Raw genomic sequence first — 21,488 nt, 5'->3', positions numbered from 1 at the left:
AAGGATTGTAAACTTTGGCCTAGAAAGGGAATATTTATACAAATCGTCCTCGGCTTACGTCCGAGGAGATCTATTTGTCATATTTTTTCATCATTTGCACAGACTGTAACACTCTAGCCTGTTAATCGAACTTCCAACATCCCGAGCCTAGATTTCAAACACATACTCTAGAAATTTTATTGTATAAGGCTCATTGGGCCTGAGCCCAACACTCGTTTTTGGGTCCGGGTACAATTGTGCACTTACAAAGGTTACAGCACATTCTATAGCATCATAGTTCTAATTAATTTTATTTTTCTCTTGAATAGTTGAATACTACTTGTTGCTGGGTTTAACTTAGTGTATGCCTTCAGTGCCTTTAAATTTCTGTACCCTTGTCTATACCAGAAAGGAATAGGGTGTAGGCACTTTAATCATGTGTGGGAGATATACCGATATAGAACAGGAACCAGGTTCTGTTCGCAATATCGAATGCATGTTCTAATTCTGGGGTAAAAAAAACGTAGACGTAGTTATATGATATTGCTCTACGAGATAAGTTGACAGAGAAACTCAGCAAGAAGTCAATGAAAAAATGGAATGAAAATTTTATAAGCTAGATTCCTAAAGCATATACTTCAAAGACAAATGCCGAAATTCAGAAGGGAAGTTCTACTTGAATGTTGAAATCCATTTTGTAGTGAACATTAATACATTATCCTCTTCATTATCTAAAAAAAAAAAAAATCCTAAATATAGATAGCTGATGCTATAAGCATTGTATGGGGAATAAGCATTTGACAAACCAGATTCTATCGGCATCAAATTCTAGCAAGAGGCATTTCAAAGGAATACACTTTAGCTAGACCCCTGTCATAGAATTAGATGACATTTTCCGATTGAAAATTCAAAACCAAGTAAATGGAATGTTGATTTGGGCTTTTTTTTTGGGGGGGTGGGGGGGCGTGGGTTACAAATTTTATTCTTGGATTTTGATGCAAGTGTTTGATTTGAATTCTTGATTTAAGCCATTCATCCCATGGAATGGTGATAGATGAGATATTCAGTTAATATTTTTTGTTTTTTTTAAACATTGATTTAATCGTGTGATGTATTCATGTTTCTACCGTATCATAAATATATATATATATTTTTTATATTTGAGAAACACACACACATATAAGAGAAGAAAGATGAGATAAAAGAATACACTCACAAGCCAACACTAAAACTGTATGGCAGTTAGTGTCATGGAGCAAGTGCTCAATATCACACCTTACCGATGTGGGATGACTCGACAACACTGAATATCTTTTTTTATTTGAGAAACACACACACACATATAGGGAATATCATAAATAATTTTGATATGTTATTATTACCATGTGTACATCACGTGCTTAAATTCATTTAACTTTAACAAAAAATTTTAACATATGGTTTGATTTATTGCATATCTTAAAGTCCCAATGATTAATTATTCACATTTTTCTCCAAAAAATATATATATATATTCACATAAAAATATGTAAGTACTAAATTGACATTTCCATCAAACTCCCAAAGTGATATTTTTTAAAGCCTTGAAAAATTGAGAGGCAAAGATGTTAATCTCTATATGTTGTGAAATAGATGTTAATTTATATTTAAAATTATGTCAATATACAAGAAAAATTAACACACATCAAACCTGGCAAGGTTGATGGTATTCATATCTCGGTGTTGCATACGGTGAAAATTAAGTTTCGACATTACAACATAAGAAAATTAATTTGTATATCTATTAATTTGACCATTAAAAATTAAGAGTGAAAAAAAAAAACAAAAAATTATGTCATTTTATTAATACTTAAAGGTCAAATCAATCCCGAAAGGCTTTGTAGCTGAATTGACACCTTCCCATGCACAAAGTGCTTGAGGGTCTAAGGGGGAAAATGTTCGAGTTACGAGGTTAGCAGCATGTTGTAATTATTTCTCAAAAAATAAAAAAAAGGTCAAATCAACCTTGTAAATGGAAAAAATAGATCATTTCAAAAACCTAATCAAATTTGATGGGTCAAAATAAAAAATCTCAAATTTTAAGAATCAAAATATAAATAATAGTAGATTTTAAGGGCCAAAAAGTATAATTTAGTCATAAATTATTATTCTTTAATCAAATTTTTTTTTTGATAGGAATTCTTTAATCAATTTGTTTCTTGTGGTGATGTTGAAAGTTTTTATACCAAGATCTAAGATATGGGCCAAGCCCATGCCTATCTCTGGGGACAAAAACCTTTAACAATTACCAAAAATAAAAAGAGCCCAACGGGCTGCATATATTGTAAAATGTGAGCCAAAAATTTACATTGTCTTCGACAAATATGAGATGCCATCGAGTGGAAACTGGAAAGAGTATTAAACGTTATATATTTCAGTTCATTGGAAAAATGAAGTAGGAACCAAGAAGGGGATATATTGCAGAGCCTCAACAACACGTGTGGAGTCTCCTTCAAAGAGAACATAACAGAGCTTGTGATGCTATTCTTTCTTTCTCACACTTCAATTGATAGCTAATAATACGAAGTCATGTGTCCAAAAAAATGAAGGAAGGGAAAATAGTCATGGTTACTTAGAGCAAACACATCAGCTCATGTAAAAATTTCCTCTATTTTACACAAAAAACCTCCTTTTAAAATTTTATACATTCATTTTTACAAATCATTCACATCAGTTCATCTATCCTACACTCTCTATTAATTAAATATTAATTTCCTCACTTTTTTTTTTTATTATTACTCTCAACTGCCGCGCGCCTTCTTCATTTTTTGGTAATTTCTCTCTCTCTCTCTCTCTCTCTCTCTCCTTCTCTTCATTTCTTCTCTTCATTTCTGATTCATGTCTCTCTCTCTCTCCTTCTCTTATTTCTCTTTCGCTCTCTCTCTCTCTCTACCCATCTCTCTACCCATTTTCCAGCTCCGATCTCCGATCTACAGCACCGATCTCCGATCCCAGCCGCGATCTCCGATCCACACCGAGCCCAGCCGCGATCTCCGATCCACGACCACCGAGCCTAGCCGCTATCTCCGGTCCACGCCGAGCCTAGCCGCGATCTCCGATCTACGCACCGCCGAGCCCAGCCGCGATCTCCGATCTACACACCGCCGAGCCCAGCCGCGATCTCCGATCCACGCACCGCCGAGCCTAGCCGCGATCTCCAATCCACGCCGAGCCCAGCCGCGATCTTCGATCCACCCTCCGCCAAGCCTAGCCGCGATCTCCGATCCACGCAACGCCGAGCCCAGCTTCGATCTGCAGCTCTGCCGACCAAAGCATCGTGGGTGTGTTTGTGTATCTGTGTTAAAATTTTTTTTTATTTGAGGAAGTGTATGTCTGAGTTTGTTGAGAATGGAGAAGAGAGAGGAAAAATGGAGCGAACTCTGAAATAAAATAATCCATACACGAGCTACAATGCTCGTGTATATTTACATGGTACTGTAGCTCGTTTATGGGTTTCCACGTTTTTGCACAATTATACACTCACTGATGTGGGTGTTTTTTTTTTGTATAAAATGTGTAAAAATTGTACTTTTTTTCATTTTACAAAATTTTAGCTGATCTGGTGTGGTTGTTCTGGCTACTTATTTAGTTATTTCTGCACTGACATTATCCAATGTCGTGCACAAGACAAGGCAAGCAAGGTTAGCACAATGAGAATGAGGGATGACCAAGACACCACTCCTCCTATCATCACCCTTCACTCTCCAAACTTGGTTCTTTATTGTTTCTATTTTATTTTATTTTTGTCAATTCTTTACTTAAAATTTTTTTTTATAAACATCAATTTTATTTAAGAAGAGAAAATGAAGGGGCAGTCTACCTTACAAAAGGCTACTAAAGCTTTAAAAAGACTGAGATTATTAAAGCAAAATGACTCTAGAGCAACGAGAGAGACAATTTAGTAATAGCGTGAGCGACTGAATTACAATCTCTTTTGACCCAGCCAAATCATTACTTAGGAAACAATTCTTCCAACAACAATATAAGAGCAAATAAAAACCACCTTTGTCATAGTCTTTGCCTCCAAGTTCTAATAACTTGGTTCTTTTGCATTATATGTTGATTCCCTTGTAGATGTAAGCGAAAAGACTAAACTTGGGTGAATTTAGGAAGATTGGGTAGGATTGGAAGCTCTAATTGAATACTAGTGAGGCACGGTATCGCACTAGGCAGTAATGAGCACCCCAAAGCATAAATTAATATGAAAAAGAGAAAAATTTGAGAACTCAATTTTGTGATATTCAATGCGAACCTCTAAGTGAATAAGGAGGTGGTATTTATACCTTTAAGGGCATGTGCTTAACCTGGTAGCCATTATGGCTATCTTCTAAGTGCATTAGCAGCGGAATGAGTAAATGGCAAATGTAAGCCCATTTTACCATTCAAGCCCAAAAGAGCCACTCCAACGGAACTTGTAAAGTTTAAGAATTGCAAAAAATTTTGTAATTGTGCTACAGTGTGTGATTCTAAATGTAGAATCACACTGTAACTCAATTGTAAAAAATATATTAATATTTTATTTGTAAATATCAGTTCTCTCTCTCCACGATCATCTCTCTCTCCATCGCCGAACTCTTTCTCACACCAAGCCTCTCTCTTCTCTCTCATCCCCTCTCTCTCTCTCGTCATCACTGCCGATTCACCCACCCATCTCCAAATTCCTTTAATCTCAGGCTTTTCTTTCTCAATCGGTCTCTCATTTCTGTGTATTTTTTGTGGTTTCCAGCGATGGAGATTGACAAGTGATTTGGGTTTCTAGCGATGGAGATTAGCGAGTTGTGTGGGTTTTTGGTGATGGTGGGTTTGTGACTGATATGGGCGTGGGTCAGTGGTGGGTTTCTAGTTTTGATTTTGGATTTTGATTTGGATGGAGATTGGCAAGTGATTTGTTATGGATTTTGATTTTTGATTTTGATTTGGATTGGAGATCGGCGAGTGATTTGTTGGATTTTTCTATGGATTTTGCTCAGCGGAAGTGGGTGGTGTGACTCAGAAGCTGGACGGTGGTGGTGGGTGGGTGGTTGAAAAAGGAAGAGAAATAGAGATCAGAGAGAGAAGTGAGAAATGTTTTTATATTATTTTAATGTGTAGTATGGTAAAATAAAAGTTGGGGTGCTGGTGTATCATAAAATAGTATTGTATAATTGATAAAGTGACTTTTTAAGATGGTAAAATATGATAGGATTGGCATGAGCCATTGTAGATGCTCTAACTATATATGCATAAATGTGATTGGTCTACACCTACTATGCCGGCCTAGACGCTCTTTTCCATTGGTTGAAACCTTACCAAGAAATAGGCCACATCGCATTAAAATGATAAGGAGTAAAACCTTAGTAGGGGTTGGTGGAGTAATTAATACAATTATGATTGATGTGGACCTTAATGCAACCTTTTAGATAATGATAAGGAGATGGTACCATCGTTATGATCAGTAGTATTTTTGTGCGGTCTTATTATGTGAAATAATTTTAATATCCCTTACTCTTTTATTGACTATCCACATTATGTTCAGTAGTATCCTTTGTGTTGATCTCACTACGTGAAATTACTCCAATGCCCTTACTCAAATTTTGACCACCCACGATAGAGAGAGAGATTGAGATTTTTTTGTTGTTGTTAATTTTACACCTTATTATAAAAAAATCATTGAATTTTTGGATGAGTTTCAATTCCCTCCTTAACTTTCAATTTGAATCATTAATTTAGGTTTATGATAAATTAAAATATTTTTAAGTATTTAGGAGTTTAATTAGACAATATGCACATATAATAATAATATTTTAAATAAATTCCCATAAAAAAAAAATTAAAACACATCAATAATTTGATAGGATAAGGATCTTATATGATGAAAATGTATTTTTTAGTTATGTAGTCATGTGACTGAATTTTAAGAGGTGAACTTAGTTAACAAGACTAAATACTGTAATTCTATGCGTATATATAAATGCACTTGACTGAATTTTAAGAAGTGAAATTCGAGAACGAAGAGCGAGATACTATAATTGTATGTATATATATAAACACACGGCATTGAGTTCATCCTCCCACCAAAAATGTAAATGAGAATTGTCTGTACTTTTTACTAGGACTAGGAAAAATTTTCCTTCACGTTCTTACGTCTCTCTTTTTCTTCATAGTGTTAGGAGTACTAATGGAGGAAGGGAAAATATAAGCATAGCTACTGCCTACTTATTTCTGTACAGACCTTATCATTATCAAATGCTACGCATAAGACAAGCAAGGTTAGTACCTAGTACAATGAGAACGAGGAGTGATGAGTACCAAGACCCCACTCCTCCAATCGTCATAAAAATCAAAGTAATTGTTTGATCAAAGACAATGACTGAAGCGAGGAGGAGGAGAGTGTGGACTGTGGACAATTCTAAGATAGACCCACCTTTTTCTTTTCCTTTCTTGCTTTTCCAAACTTTCCAGTACCTCGTCAATGGTATTGGTCCCCCACAAAGGACGAGAAAAAGAAAAACTCTCTCTTCAAGCACAGCCCCTCTACTGTGCTCTCTCAACACCGTTATCATGTATGTACTGATATATTACGAGCAGGATACGAAAAAATATGTCACAATAATTTTAAATTAATATGTGAATTCACACATGACCCACCATAATTTTTAATTTAAATATTTAAGGGTGTTAATTTAGAAATGTTGTAAAATTGTTGTGAAGTTTTGTTGCGTCTATAACAGTACTAGTATATTATGGTATTTAAAGGCATTGTGATAGGGTGCCTTGACTTACTTGGAACTAGTAAACGGTGGACGAAAAGGGTCTCACTGTCTCAGCTAAGCTTCAGGTAATGCATTTGTTGATGATGATTCTGATATAAGCTATTTTTGCTCTGGTGTTTATAACAATCTGAAAGATTATGTGTCTATTTGTTGTCAGTATGATGACTATTGATATGATTAAGGAAATTTTTGATGTGGGGTTTTGTCTTTTTTTTTTTGGTAAAGTTATTTACTTTTATTTGTTTATAGGTTTTTAAGTAATGTGTTTTTGTTGATAAATCGAAATTAAGGAAATAGGGGTCCTTATGTGAAAAATTATTGTTGGTTCATTTGTCCTCTGTTTATGTTTTACATCATTATACTATCCAAATTTATTTGTAATGTTATTTTTCATTTCGACAAATGAAACAAAATATATGATTTTAGATAGAATATAATGAAGTAAAAGAATAATTGTGGCCGATTCTAATTCTAACTAATTTTTTGAGACTAAAGATTTGTTGTTGTTGTAAATTATGTGTTGGATGCAATGAACTCAAATGATATATGATTTACACCTTCACTTTGTGAGCAATACTCAAAGCTCAATTTATGGTTGGTAAATTAAGGGACTTTGAGGTTTTTTTTTTTTGATGAAATTCTTCATATTGGGTATTTGCATTTTCAGAGGCAACTTAAAACAGTTTCTATCTTTTTTTGTGTGCCATTTTTGCACTTGATATTTGACACATTGAACTGCATCTCTAATGTTTTTCAGAAATAAAAATGAGTGCCTGCAATACATTGGAGCATATTCTAAGGGAAGTACTTGAAGTGCTCAAGACTCTGCAGGAGGATTGGGTGACAAGATCTCAATTCATTAAGGAATTGCGAGGGGTCGTTGAATCTGTGGAAAGTTTGAGAGGTAATTTGTGCTTTCACAGTTTCATGGCCTTTCAAAAGATTATTATTATTTTTTTGGGGATAAGATTCTGTTAAAAACTGTTGCGTATGGTGTTTGCCAACTTTTGAAACATACTTAGAATCAATAAATCTTCCAGGATTTGCAATTGAAGATGCAATTGGTGGGAATGGAAAGATTCCATTCTATATCCCTTAAAATTTTTATGCACAGATCCATCCACTAGAATGGTTCATGTTAAAAAAGGGAAGCTTCTTGATCTCAGGAATCCTAAGTCTGCTTGACCTTCATGCTGTGAAAGAACACATAGTTGGCTTGTAAAAAAAACGTTCCAATTGAAAGGGTTGTCAGGTGGCATTTAAGGTGTGCTCTAGTTGCCATTAATTGATCTTATGATAATATTAGCAAGAAAGCCTGCCAAAGAATCATGGCTGCTGTTGAACCTGCTTGGCTTGTGAGCTGTGTGTAGAGGACGGGGGATCATTTGATAAAATAACCTATGTTGTTTGATCCAAGGTGGCTATGTATCACCACTGAGATGTAGTGGTCATGGTTTTCTTTAAGATCTTGAAAATGTTAGTTTTGAATTTACTAATGTTTACATCAGCACATACCTTTTGGCCCATATCTATTGGATAATCGGTACTCAGTTGGACCTTTGAATGTGAAGAGGGGGCTGGCAGCTGACATTATAGTTGAGCAGATGGTGTGGTAAAAATTGGACTTTTGTTTTTGTTTGTTTGTTTTTTTTGTAAAGCATGTGTGATTGGTTTTGTGTGACTAATAATTAAATTACTTTTCTTTTTATTTGGAAAATTCAGCACCGTCTTCTTCTCGCTCTTAGAACTTTTTATTTAATCAATAAGATATTTTATTTATTATAAAAAAGGAGAGCTCAAGCTTCCTTAAAGAATTATAAATGAACATCCATATGGTCCAAAGAGGTCAACTAAATAGCTACATGAAACCCCTTGAATCATAATGCAATATTCAAACAAAGTTCTCTTAATATCTTGCACAATTTCTCGTCATCTTCAAAAGTCCTATGAATACTCTCTCTCCAAATGTTCCACATGATTCGACGAGGAGTTGCTTGCCACACAACCTGGTTTCGATGACAGCCAAATGCTACTCTCTGACCTCTCCATGAAAACATCAAGTCTATCACCTACCTTGGCATTACCCATATCACTCCAAAAGCTGTAAATGCAACAGACCACAACGAGCTATAGGACAATGAAGAAGCAGATGCTCTTACTACACTTGCATGTTATACATTTATTAACAACCACCATCTTCCTCTCAATATGATTATCCAAGTTTGTTGTCCACGCAAAGAAAGCCACCATAGGAGATACCTTTCTACCTCCCCCACCTTTCTAAGGGAATGCAGATACTGGCATGTCTCAAACACTCATAATAGGATCATACAGTAAACTGCCCTATTGGTACTAGTCCAAAATTTCATGATCTGCTAAGGACATTCCAAGTGGCACAAGGGTAGTTATACCTGTAAAGGCACTGGTATGTGGGATTGAGGCAGTTTTTAGAAGTTACAAAGCAGAATCCAACATTGTGACAACTGTCATTCAGGACCAAGGAAAGAGAGACAAGTGGAAGGAACAACTGTCAATAACCATCGAACCTCAAGTATAATAGAGCTCATTATTAAGAAAATGACACCATTCTCTACTGACAAACTTGCTAATACAGAGATCATATTCTTCTCTTGAATTGTTAGTTCCTTTGGATATTCTCTCGTAGATCATAGGGCTTTAGAATGTGTTCATGCTTGTAACTGCTTCCTTGTAATCTTGTTACACTGTTTATATTGTTTATACAAGTTTATTTTACTTTGATTCATGTTTTTAGTTGTTAGTCTTGTTTAATCCATAGTGCATTGTCTGATTTGATGTTTAGAATCTTTACTTACACCGTGATCTGTTCACTGCTTTGTATATTTTACCTTCAAAATGTTTACTGCTTAGATTGATTAGGCTTTGAATTGCTCTGTTTACAATCAGATTTAGTGTGATCCTGAATAACTTAGTAACATGGAATCCAATGGCATTTGATCTTACTTAGAAGCTTAGTGTGGTAACTTATAATTTTATTTACTTGCATTTCCTCCTTCAAGCATGGACATTCCTCTTAATTGAGACAATACCGAACCACATCCCTTTAAACACGAAGTCAAATAATCAATCACAATTCATAATCAATCAATTTGACACTTGGAAAAAGGCATTGAACTACCTGAAATCACTTCAAATAGGTCAAAATTAAAATAATCTCAAACACGCCCTTTCTCATCTGGAGTCCAAAATAAGCAATCTTCATTTCTTTTGAAATCTTCCTGGAATAAAGTAGACCCATTGATTCAATCACTCCTATCTCCCAATCTAGAAAGTCCCTAAGGAACTTAAGTTGCATATGTAGAATTCCCAACCTATGTATCTATTGTGTTATAGACAAAACTTGTCTCAAATTATCTTGAGGTTCTTTTGAATGTTGGTCTTGGTGAGGAAGCTTCACCTCCATGTGCATAGAGACAGGAAATTCTTAGCTGCCTGGCACGCTAATACCCCCACCCAAAAAAAATTATCTCCCTATATGCAGGCGGGGCATTAAGAGGATCTATCTTTTCTAACTTGAAACAGGATGGCTGGGTTAGGGTCGATGTAGTTTGGTCCCCAGAGAAAAAAGAAAAGAGGAAGATTCATGCTACAAAGATTGTCAAATTAAGCATATTTTCATGAGTTCTGTAGGTTTTTAGCACCATATAAATCTTTGTCTTCATTGTTTGCTTTGTCTCCTTAAGCTGAAAGAGACATGAAACCTATAGTAAAGATCATCAAATTAAATAAATTTTCTTTTTGGTTTCTTTTTTCACTACATTTCATTTGTTGAGTCATCATGAATTTTTAAGTCTTATCTATATAAAGAATAATGCTTGCCATTAGGTAAAAAATTTATGATTAACAACTTAAATTAATGACTTGGCTCAAACAGGTGCAGCAGTGGAACCGTTTGGGTCATTTGTGTCTAATCTCTTCACAAGATGGAGTGACATGGATATTTCTATCAATTTACCCAAGGGTGGATATATTTCATATGTTGAAAATGGCTGCAAACAAAGCTTATCAAAAAAAGAAAAAGAGAAGAAAAAGAATGCAAAATATTTTTACTAGAAGATTTACAAAAAGCTATGCTGGGAGGTAATTTACTTTTGAGTAAAAGTATTTTTCGTTTTGCCCCCCTCCCCCTTTCTCTCTTTCTCTTGAATGCTTGTATTCTGTATTGCCTCATTACTTTAGCATAGAAGTTTCAGAAAATCCATGTTTCTTATATCTTGACAATCTATCTTGTTTGTTTGTTAACTTTAATTATTTCTTTATTGTAATTACTTATCTCTAGTGCATGTATTGAAACACATGCTCTTGCAATCAGGACAATTTATGATAAGGGCAGAAGGTATTTATGAATCCTGGAAATTATAAAAAAGAAAATTATGTATGAACTGTAACATAAAGTGCAAATTGGGGAACTTCAGTCCTTGTACTATCTTCACCTTTTGCAATATTTTTCTTCCAGAATTCAGTAAAACTTTATTTAGCATGTCAGTCCAGTTGTGAATGTTTAGTTTCTGTGTAGTTTGTAATAATGTTATACAGTAGACACTGATGGCCATTTTTCCAGGTTGTAATTGAAAATGTGCAAGATTCTATGAGTGGCTTTTATATGACATTGGAAATATATCATTCCATTGTATTGGACATTGCATTTAACTAGTAAACTAATTGCATCTAAAGGATCATTGTTGGGAGTTGGAACTTAAAGAAATGACTTTTTTTTTTAAATTTTTTCATCATTTTTTTTTTCCATTCCTTATGCATGTGCTTATGTCTTTGTTGTATCCTTCTTTAAAAAAAGTTATTTTGGAAACTGTGAAGACAAATCTGTGAATGGTGTCAGAGTGGTCACTCTATAATCTTTGAAAATTTAGAACCTAGGGACCAGGGTTTGTGTATGATGCATTGATGCTTAATCAAAGTGGCCTTCTAATAATCTTTTCGAAATTGGATGCTTCAGTTCCATTTGTATTGCCTTTTCAAACTCCAGAGGTTTTCTTTAAAGTTTTAAACTCAGTAGTACTTTTTTGTTATGGGAAAGTGAAAGGAGCATAAATGCATGATGTAATGCAAGCTTACAAAATTTTCACGGGTTCAACATTGTTCTTCTTTGTTTGATTATTCTTCATTACAATGCCTCTTTCTTCGTTCATAACAGTTTTGATCTGCAGGTCGATGGCAGATGGTGCAATTAATCCGTGGGAGCGTTCCAATTCTAAAATGCAAGAGTAGCCATTATGGCTTCTCTTGTGATATATCAATTGATAACCTGGAGAGCCAAATGAAGTCAAAACTCTTGTTGTGGATCAGTGAGATAGATGGGCGCTTTCGTGACATGGTTTTACTGGTATGTTCTTGTAGCAATCTGATACTTGCTGTTGTGGGATTAGTTATAGTATTTGATGCGTTCTTTCTAGTATGTGTAGGTCAAGGAATGGGCGAAAGCACATGAGATAAATGATGCGACTCCAATAAGTGGGACTTTCAATTCATACTCTCTTTGTTTGCTTGTGATCTTCCATTTTCAGGTAATTCTTGAATCTTGATCATTATTTGTCAAGTCCCAAACCTGATCAGGGTCTAGAGAGCATGAGATAACTACTTGGCCAATCTGTATAAGTATTTGTGTCTATATAATTTTTTAAATTATCTAATCCATAAATATTAGTCTGTTCAATTGGAGACAATCCATAACGAAATAAAATAAAAATTGAACCATTACTCTAAAATTCATGTCCCAACTGTCAGAGCTCTAATCCCAATTACAAAACATCAGACTAACAAAAAGAAAGTTCCATCAACAAAAGACAGACTCCCTAGAGTCCAAATTACTCATGGACCAGTATTACATCAAATCCAAAAATATGATATCCTCGAAAATCCGAAGGAAATAATCCTCAAGTTCATAATTTAAAACCGTCAATATATAAAACCCTCAAGATCAATAAAAATAGACTGCAACTGCCTTCATCCAGGGAACCTCTAATCTGTGAGTGCCTCTAAGTATCTGAAATGAGGGGATAAAAAGGGGTGAGATAACTCAATAAATGAAATTTACTAACATGGGGTGTGGGGACGAGCCATTTCCAAAAATAGTACCTTTTTAACAAAATCACAACTTTTCAATCATTCAAGATTTCAAAAGCAATTATTTCATAAAATAATAGTGGGAAAACATATCTTACTGCTTCAAAATGGTCACAAAAATGTGTCATATAACAATACAATTTTACTGTGAGCAGTAACATCATGACATATCAAATATAATCACATTAAAAATTCCTCCCTAGGCCTTTCTACTTGTGGTCAATGTTTACACCCCCTTAACAGGGTTGTGCAATAGTAAGTAAGTTCTCAAGACAACGTTTCAACGAAATTTTGCAAAGTATTCATAATCACTTTTCTCAAAATATCATGAGTAAAATTGAGCAAAACATTTCTCAAGGAAATGCAATGGAAACTTAAACCATATGATTTTATAAAATTTCACACTTTTAAAATGTCTCATCCACACCTACATAGTTATATAAAATTTAGCTCGTCCCACAATATTTTCAAACAAACAAGGAATCAAGGCTTTTAATAATATCCACATCAAATATTTAGAGAGTAAGAAACAAGTTGTATACATAAATATAAATATTTCTTCATTATAACCTTAGTTGGACGGTCAAAACTATTTTTGGGATAACCTCCACATTAACAAATATTGCTTACCTTAAGCTTCCTGCAAAACCAACAACTGAGTTCTCCAAAAGTCACTGGCTAGAGCCTATAAGGTTGAATTCAAAGGTACTTTAACATACATGACAATGCATTGTAATATTAACTACTACCATGAAATAGTGTGCTAGTAACTAAGGCACCCTAGTCACCTAGTGCTGATTTTTCTGCTATAAATGAGAATCAATTTATACTGTAATTCTCATGGTCCTAATTACATTATGAAAATAGTTCCCCCAATTTTCCTTTTATCCATATTCCTTTAACAAACCCAAACAACTAATTGAACTCTAAAATTCACCACTAAGTCTAGGTTTCACAATCCCATCTCAAGACTTCTCAAAACCAAGCCCTCTACATCAAAATTTAACCAATTTAACTTCAAGAGAAATTGCAAAATCAGCCCAAGGCTGGTTGGTTAATGCTTAAACAGCCAATCAACTCTGACCCTTGAAATCTTATACTCCCCTTGCACCACTTAATATACTTGATAAATTGATAAAGTGGAATCTTGTAGCAAATATGTTTGTGGAGAGAACCTTCTGCTGATATATATTCAATTGACAAGTCCAATTACATAACAACATTAGGCACTTTAGTTGAACACAATGACAATTTCGAACTAACCACACATTCTCATCAGTTAGTATACAAGATTAGTATTCCATACCCATAACATACCAAATATAATACAGCCCTTATCATGTGCAACCTACAGTAGATAATTGTAATTCGTAGAGCAATTACAAATCTGATTTAAAGGTCAGTGTTTAATATATAAGCCAAAAGCCTCAAACACATGATTCCCAAATCTTATAATTAAGTATGAAAGTGGATTTCTCATCTCCATGGACCCACCCATACATCTATGAACATCACCCAACAGAAACTATTCTAAATCAAAGATGCCCAAGAGACTAACATTAGATTCCATTGACTTACCCCAACGGAACTAACATCAAATGATTTCTAACTTTCCCAAAGACAAGGCTATAAAAGCATTGCTAGAAAACTTCAATTGACTTGCCTCAATGACGTCAACCTTTCTTATTTCTCCAAGATTCAGCTAGGCATTTGGTTGGGTCACATGTTGTATAAATTCTGAACTGAGGTAAAGGTTGTGTTGGCTATAGAGTGAAGGAGAACAAATGTGGTGACAAGTGTGGGGAAGTTGTGTTGGCTACAGAGGGAAGGGAAAACAATCTGGTGACGCCAGGTAGAGGAAAATTAATATGATAACTAGTGTTTGGTTCCATTGCTAAAATTGCCTAAGATCATTCTCACTTTCTATCTCTATAAGCCCACTTAAATAACTTTCCCCCTTGTCTACTTGGTCCTTTGGGCTAAGTATCCCATCCAATTTCCTTACCCATGTAAATACGAAATGAACTTCTGGAAAACATTTTATTTTTTATATATAACCTCTTTCTTTGGTCATTGTGCATGTAGGCTTCCTAACATGTTCATAAAATTATAATTTCTCTCTTTAGGGTGTGCACCACTTAATATTGATTCTTGATTCAGATGATTAAATTGCAGGGTGTTACATTATCTTGTAATGGTTAAAATTTGAAGGAGATTTACTTGCTTCTCTTTGGAATGCATTTAAGATGTTTGCTTTGGAGCTGGTTTGCCAAAAACTTTTGGGATATCATGCTGTTGCATCAAACTTATTCCTTTTATGATTAAAACGTCTTGTCATGTTTTGAGATGCCAATATATTCTTCTTCCTACTTACATATTTTTATTTATGTATATATATTCTTGAGTTGGTTTAGTTTCCTGTCTTTGGTTCCATGCATTTTGAAATTTACTTATTCAGTTCTGAGTTCTGACAATTGGTAGGAGATTTAATTTTCTTTATCACTGTTTTCTTTTAGACATGTGAGCCTGCGATTTTACCACCTCTTAAAGATATATACGAAGGAAATGTTGCTGATGATCTTCGAGGTATCTTTCATCTTTAATCTTAAGCACAAAACATTGATGTCGTTCTGGATTCTTATAGTGGTGGAGATGTAAGCTGGTTTATACTCTTTTCTCTGAAAACATTAATTTCTTTTTCTATTTTGTGCACTGCTAATGTTCTTTTTTTTTGGGGGGGGGGGGGGGGGGGGTGTTTTTAAAGGCCATTCGAAAATTAAAAAAGAAAAAGAAAAAGACTATTTTGTTTGCCTCACTTATAATAGGATTTTCTAAAGACAGGGCAGGTCAAATAGTTTCTAAGGAACATATATTTATGTCCAAGGTTCATATGATTCACGTTCTCTCTTTCTGTGCTTTGGGTTTGGTGTTTCTAATTGTTATACTGCCACATTTACACTTTAGTGGTGTGGTCGAAAGGTCATGGAACTGGGGTTTTTGTTTACTCTTCTATTATCAAATCCATACGATTGGTTTGGCGAAGTACTAGGGTAAGTGAGGCATAGGTAATAAAACTAGTGCTATTATTCTTGAAAGAGAGGTAAACGGTAATCTAAAAGGTGCAGTTTACGTAGAAGAGGAGCCATCTAGAATCAGATTGTTTTGTCCTAACATAGATATTGAAGTTAAATTAATCACCATATTGGTTTATGAAAGCAGAAATCTTGTCTCAATTTAATTGATATTTAACTTAACTTTAATGTTCTTTGGTAACAGAATTTGTAGTTTTAAAGATTGTGCTAACCATATGACCCATGTGACAGTTGTTGGGAGTACCAAATGGCACCAAGTCATGATTAATTAGGAATAGATTAGAAAAAATATTTATGATATAATGAAAACACTGATTAGCCGGCGTTCATTTTTCTTCAAATATATCCATATCTGTAGATGGGATGAGTCAAACTGATTATCTGCATTTGTCAATGATGGAATTGAAGCATGGTGGTAGGGAGAAGTCACCTACCTAGCAGAATGAAACATTTGGAAAATGAAAGAGGGAAAAGTCTGAGTTCAATTAATGGTATTGGATTGCTTCCTTGCTTTTTGGGGGGTTTCTGGAAGTTACAGTTATATAGCTATTAGGTATTTCTTTCCTTATCAAAATTGGAGGATTGACCAACTTGGCTATAATGGATGTGCGGGATAGATGCATTATTTTGAGTTCATTACAGGTTCTTTAAAACAACTGTTTCTTTTTTTGGGGAGGAGGAGGGGGGAGGGGGGGGGGGGGGAGAGTGATGTTATATATCAAGGGATCCAATTCTCTTCATACCATTTATATTCAATGCCTCTTGTCACCAATTTGCATTGCATTGCTGCATTTCAACATGCTTTGTGCAGGTGAGAGAACTGTAGCGGAGAGACATATGGAAGAAGCATGTGCTGCTAATATAAGAAGGTTCAGACAAGTTAGACGAGTTAATCACAGTTCTTTGTCTGAACTTTTCACTTCATTCCTTGAAAAGGTGATGATTTCTGTCATGCTTTCTACCTTAATGAAGAATCTTGGTTGTAGACATTTATATGGTTTGAGATATATTTGATTAACCGTATATATCTATAGTATAAATTCATTTTAAAATGCTGATTAAGTGTTTCGGGCATCACACCTTATTGGATTGGGTTTCTTATGTAGTTGGAATAGTTTAGGATTTCATTTTAGTTTGAGTTCAAATAGGAATGTTAATTACCGATTGTCCCAAAAGCTTAAGCTATTGAGATATGGTGAATTTAATCATTTAACCACACAATTCTAACAAGGGATTAGTATTTTAGATTGTTATCTGTTGAGTTTTATGGACATGATCTTTTATTCCTGGAAGCTCTATAAAAAAACTTCAGGTGGTTTAATTTATATAGTGACGATTGATCAATACAATTTCAGTTTGGAGATTTCCAAATTGTTGTGTGCTGATTCCTAACAGCTTAGGTACTGATGCCTAAGTTTACTTGCTTGGTGCTGATTCTAGGCAACCCCAAGTGTTGATTCATAGGGTTATCCTTTTAATTTTTTATTCTTCTATTTTCCTCTTGATTTTCCTGCATCATTATGCCCCAGAGTCCAGATGTTTATATACTTGGGAAGTGCCCTTTTCTATAATAGTTTGTTGAAGTTTCCCTGGTATCTTCCCCATATCTGATTCTGAGGTTAGAATGGCTGCTATGGCATTATATGTACTTCCTAATGGTATTGATTATAGTTTTTTTGGGGGGGCAGTTTTCTAACATAGGTTTCAAGGCCTCAAATGAAGGAATTCGTACCTATACAGGAAAGTGGGAGCTCAGGGGCAATACAAGATGTTTGCGCAAAACTAGGCCAATATTGGTAACTCTCTCTCTCTCTCTACACGCATGCACATTATTGTTAACTCTCACACTTCATACAATACTATTATTACTGCTGCCACTGCTACTGATTTAATTATTGGATGGCTGGTTAGATTGAGGATCCTTTTGATCAGCAAGAAAATTCCGCGAGGGCTGTTTGCAAAAGTGGATTGGCAAGGATAACTAAAGCATTTGAGATGAGTTCGGTTATTTCAGCTTCTCAGAATGAGGATTTTCTGCTTGCCAGACTTTTTCGACCACAAGTATCACAGGATATTATTGCCAGGGCAGGTCTTAGGAATCCAGCTTCTAGTGTTGGGGGCTACCATACCCACCTAACACGTCCACAAGTGTACAGGAATGTGAAATTACAGTCAGAAACTCAGACCCAATTTCAGAACTTGAGGCTAGAAAGCTGTTCTTACAATCCAATCAAGACAGAAACTTTGAACATGAACGAACAATATCAGTCAAAAACTTGGAACCAATTTCAGAACTTGAGGTTAGAAAGCTGTTCTAACAATCCAAACTTGACAGGAACTGCCACGGCACATCACCATCAAGGCCAGCACAGGTGGAGACCAAAATCTGATAGATAGGTTTCTCCAGCTTATGATTATTTAAATGGATTTTTACAGCTGCTCTGATACCATGTTAAATTATCGATTGTCCCAAAAGCTTAAACTATTAGGAAATGGTGAGTTTAATCACTTAACCATAATTCTAACAGATTTGATTGCCTATTTATAAATGTTTTCATATGTTCGACCATTATTATTATTTAATGGAAAAGGCTGGACTAGTGGACCTCTTTAAACTAATAGAAACATATTTGTCAAGATTCTTATAACTCAATTGGTTGACACTTAGCATCTTATGATATTTTCAACAAAGATATCCTAGGGTTCAATCACCTTATCAATTGAGGGGAAAAAAAGAGAAGAGAGACTAACCAATTAAAGGTAACATGGTGCCCCATCATATTGATATTATGGTGCAAAATTATGATTGTGGGATCAATTTAAAGGAGGACTTTATTAAATGCAAATGTAAGTTCAACAATTCCCCCCCCCCCCCCCCAAATCCAAAAAAAAAAAAACCAAGCTTCTTTCTTCTTCCCACTACGTCACATGTTGTATTCCTAGCTTGGTTCCTCTTTTAGGGGGGGGGGGGGGGTTGTTTAGTTAAACTAGAAACGATTCTTATTTTTAATGGACCAAAGTTAGAAATACAAAATGTCATCCGAGTAATATATATATATATATATATATATATATATATATATATATATATTATATTTAACAAAACTTTCTTAAAAATAATTTACCTATTAGCTTTTTTTAGAATATTAAAAAAAATCAAAACTATATATTTTGATAAATAATATTCAAATAAGTTATTCGAAACTACGGTCCCAAAGAAACACTTATGGTGAGTCTACCAATATTAGATGCACAACTGGCAGTTTTTCTCTTTGACATGTGATGGTATTTTTATTTTTTTTTAGTGGGGAGTGAAGATTTGAACTTAGACCATTTAGTCGTAAATTCAAGAAGGTGTAAATTCAAGAAGGTGGCACTGTGATAGTGAGCCTCTTGGAGATAGGGATGGTATTCATTCCCACACTTCTATCGACAGTAATTAATGCGAAATCATGTGTCCCAACAAAAAAAAAGAAGGCATTAAATGAGAACTGAGAAGTGTCTGTTTTACTAGATAAGAAAATTCTCCTCCATATTCCCACGTCCCTGTTTTTCTTCAGAGTGTGAGGACTGAGGAGTGCTAATGGAAGTAAGGGAAATAGACATGGCTAGTTGTAACGCCCCAAAAATCATAAGTAATAAAATTCTATTTAATCTGAAAAATTTATAAAAATATTAAATAAAAGAATCCAGTAACCTAAAAATTTCATCACAAATGTCAGAGCTCTAATCTACCAAAAATTAAAACATCCTCAAAAAAAATTCTCCAGTACAATGTTTAATATCATAAAAGTAAAAATAAAATCTTCAGTCCTACAAAATAATTTGTAACTGCTGACTTCCAAGAATCTCTACTCCAATAATCCATCTAATGTATCTGTAAGGGGAAATAAAGGGGGGGTGAGATAACTCAATAAGTGGAATTCACTAACATTGGGGGTGTGGGAACAACCTTTTAAAAAATAATTCTTACAAACAATTCATTACTCATACCTCATCAATATTTTATCATCAAATATTTCATATAAAAGAAATAATAATCTTTATATAGTGAGGTATCATAGTGTATATATATATATCGATACCATCACAAACACAATTTCCTAGACTTTACTCGTGGTCAACGTTTACGCCCCGTTGACAAGGTTGTGCTATCCCCTTTTCTAGGACTGGAACCTCCTTTTCATTCCCTTTCTTAAGGATGGTTCCTTTGGAACCTAAAGGTGCACTCCCTTGCTAAGGAGCTTCCTTTTTGGATCCTCAATAGTATACTCCCTTGCTAAGGAGCTACCAAATGTGCACTGTCCCCTTTTCTGGGACCGTCCCTTGCTAAGGACTAACACAATACTGAGCTTTTTAATCACGACTTGCCATAGGTTTTCAAAACATATTCAAGATGCTCACATAAATAATCTATTCATAATTCTCAAAATATCAATATATATTCACACATACAAGTTTAAATAAATTTAGGTTGTCCCACGTGTTTTTCGTAAAATGAATATTCAATGTGCACACCAAGCATTTATAAAGTATCAATTTATATATAATATCAACATATTTATTTGATATAGAATAGTTTAATAATCAAACACTGTTTTGGGAAAACTCCCAAAATTAGCAAACACCACTTACCTCTTAGTTGCAAAAATAAAGGAAATCAACCTCCCTTGAATCATAACAAATCTGTAGAATTAGAACCTAGCAACACCAAAAATAGGTTCATCAATACACAATTTCCCACTTAAAAATCTATTTTCACGCTTAAACGGTTTTATCCTAGTCAAAATTATTATATCCAAAATCCTCTGTTTATTCACTTAACTAACCAATTTAATATTGGAAGCCACGTATAGCCTTAATTTATCCATCTAGTTGCTTAGCATTCCCACTTGATGCTACTGGGTATAGACTCAATATTATATATATACATCAAGTGGGATATCTATTGACTCTAACATTATATATATATATATATATATATATATTCAATCTAACATGGCTCCCACGTACAAGCCTTAATTCATTCATCTAGTTGTCTATTCCCCCATTAAAGCTGCTGGACAAGTTTTAGAAAACAATAAAAGGGTGATAGTTGATTTGGTCAACAATGGAGGCTATGTGTGAATACATATTAATACAAGCACCCTTATCCCTTTAACATAGTTACAAAGTCCAAGCCTATTACTCTATTTGTTCAATTTCAAAGTCTATGGTGACCATACGGCTATATATATACAATTCCTATTACAATAATCATCATGGTCTGCTAGAGAAGCCAAAACTCCCTTTTAAAAGCTCTAAATCTTCATAGTAAAAAAATTATTATATATATCTATTCAATCAAATATAGGAAGCCATGTAGAAGCCTTAACTATCAATCTAGTAGCCTATAATTCCCATGATGCCGTTGGACTTGTTTTAGCCAATAACAAAAAGGTGATGGTTGTGGAGGCTGCACTCTTTTCTATTAGTATAGAGATAATCTAGGTTCATAACAATTTCT

The 21,488-nt window shown here is 34.5% G+C and overlaps 1 protein-coding gene across 2 annotated transcripts; it reads left to right on the top strand.

Annotated features, from left to right (window-relative positions):
* The first annotated feature begins 6,621 nt into the window (after window positions 1-6,621).
* LOC142640397 (protein HESO1-like) lies at window positions 6,622-18,601 on the top strand. Of its 2 annotated transcripts, XM_075814466.1 has the most exons (10): window positions 6,622-6,835; window positions 7,528-7,674; window positions 10,684-10,797; window positions 10,842-10,889; window positions 11,975-12,150; window positions 12,230-12,331; window positions 15,407-15,476; window positions 16,794-16,918; window positions 17,671-17,778; window positions 17,894-18,601. In XM_075814466.1, the coding sequence occupies exons 2-10, from the start codon at window positions 7,536-7,538 to the stop codon at window positions 18,377-18,379; spliced, it is 1,368 nt and encodes a 455-aa protein (XP_075670581.1). In that variant the 5' UTR covers window positions 6,622-6,835; window positions 7,528-7,535; the 3' UTR covers window positions 18,380-18,601. The 2 variants fall into 2 exon arrangements, with proteins under 2 accessions (XP_075670581.1, XP_075670580.1); XM_075814465.1 differs by lacking the exons at window positions 10,684-10,797; window positions 10,842-10,889 and having other exon boundaries at window positions 6,642-6,835.
* Window positions 18,602-21,488: the final 2,887 nt, after the last annotated feature.

This window comes from Castanea sativa, chromosome 6 (genome assembly GCF_040712315.1).
Source record: "Castanea sativa cultivar Marrone di Chiusa Pesio chromosome 6, ASM4071231v1".
Taxonomy (NCBI): domain Eukaryota; kingdom Viridiplantae; phylum Streptophyta; class Magnoliopsida; order Fagales; family Fagaceae; genus Castanea; species Castanea sativa.
The sequence above is the reverse complement of the archived record's forward strand: the minus strand, read 5'-3'. Positions and strand labels throughout refer to the sequence as shown.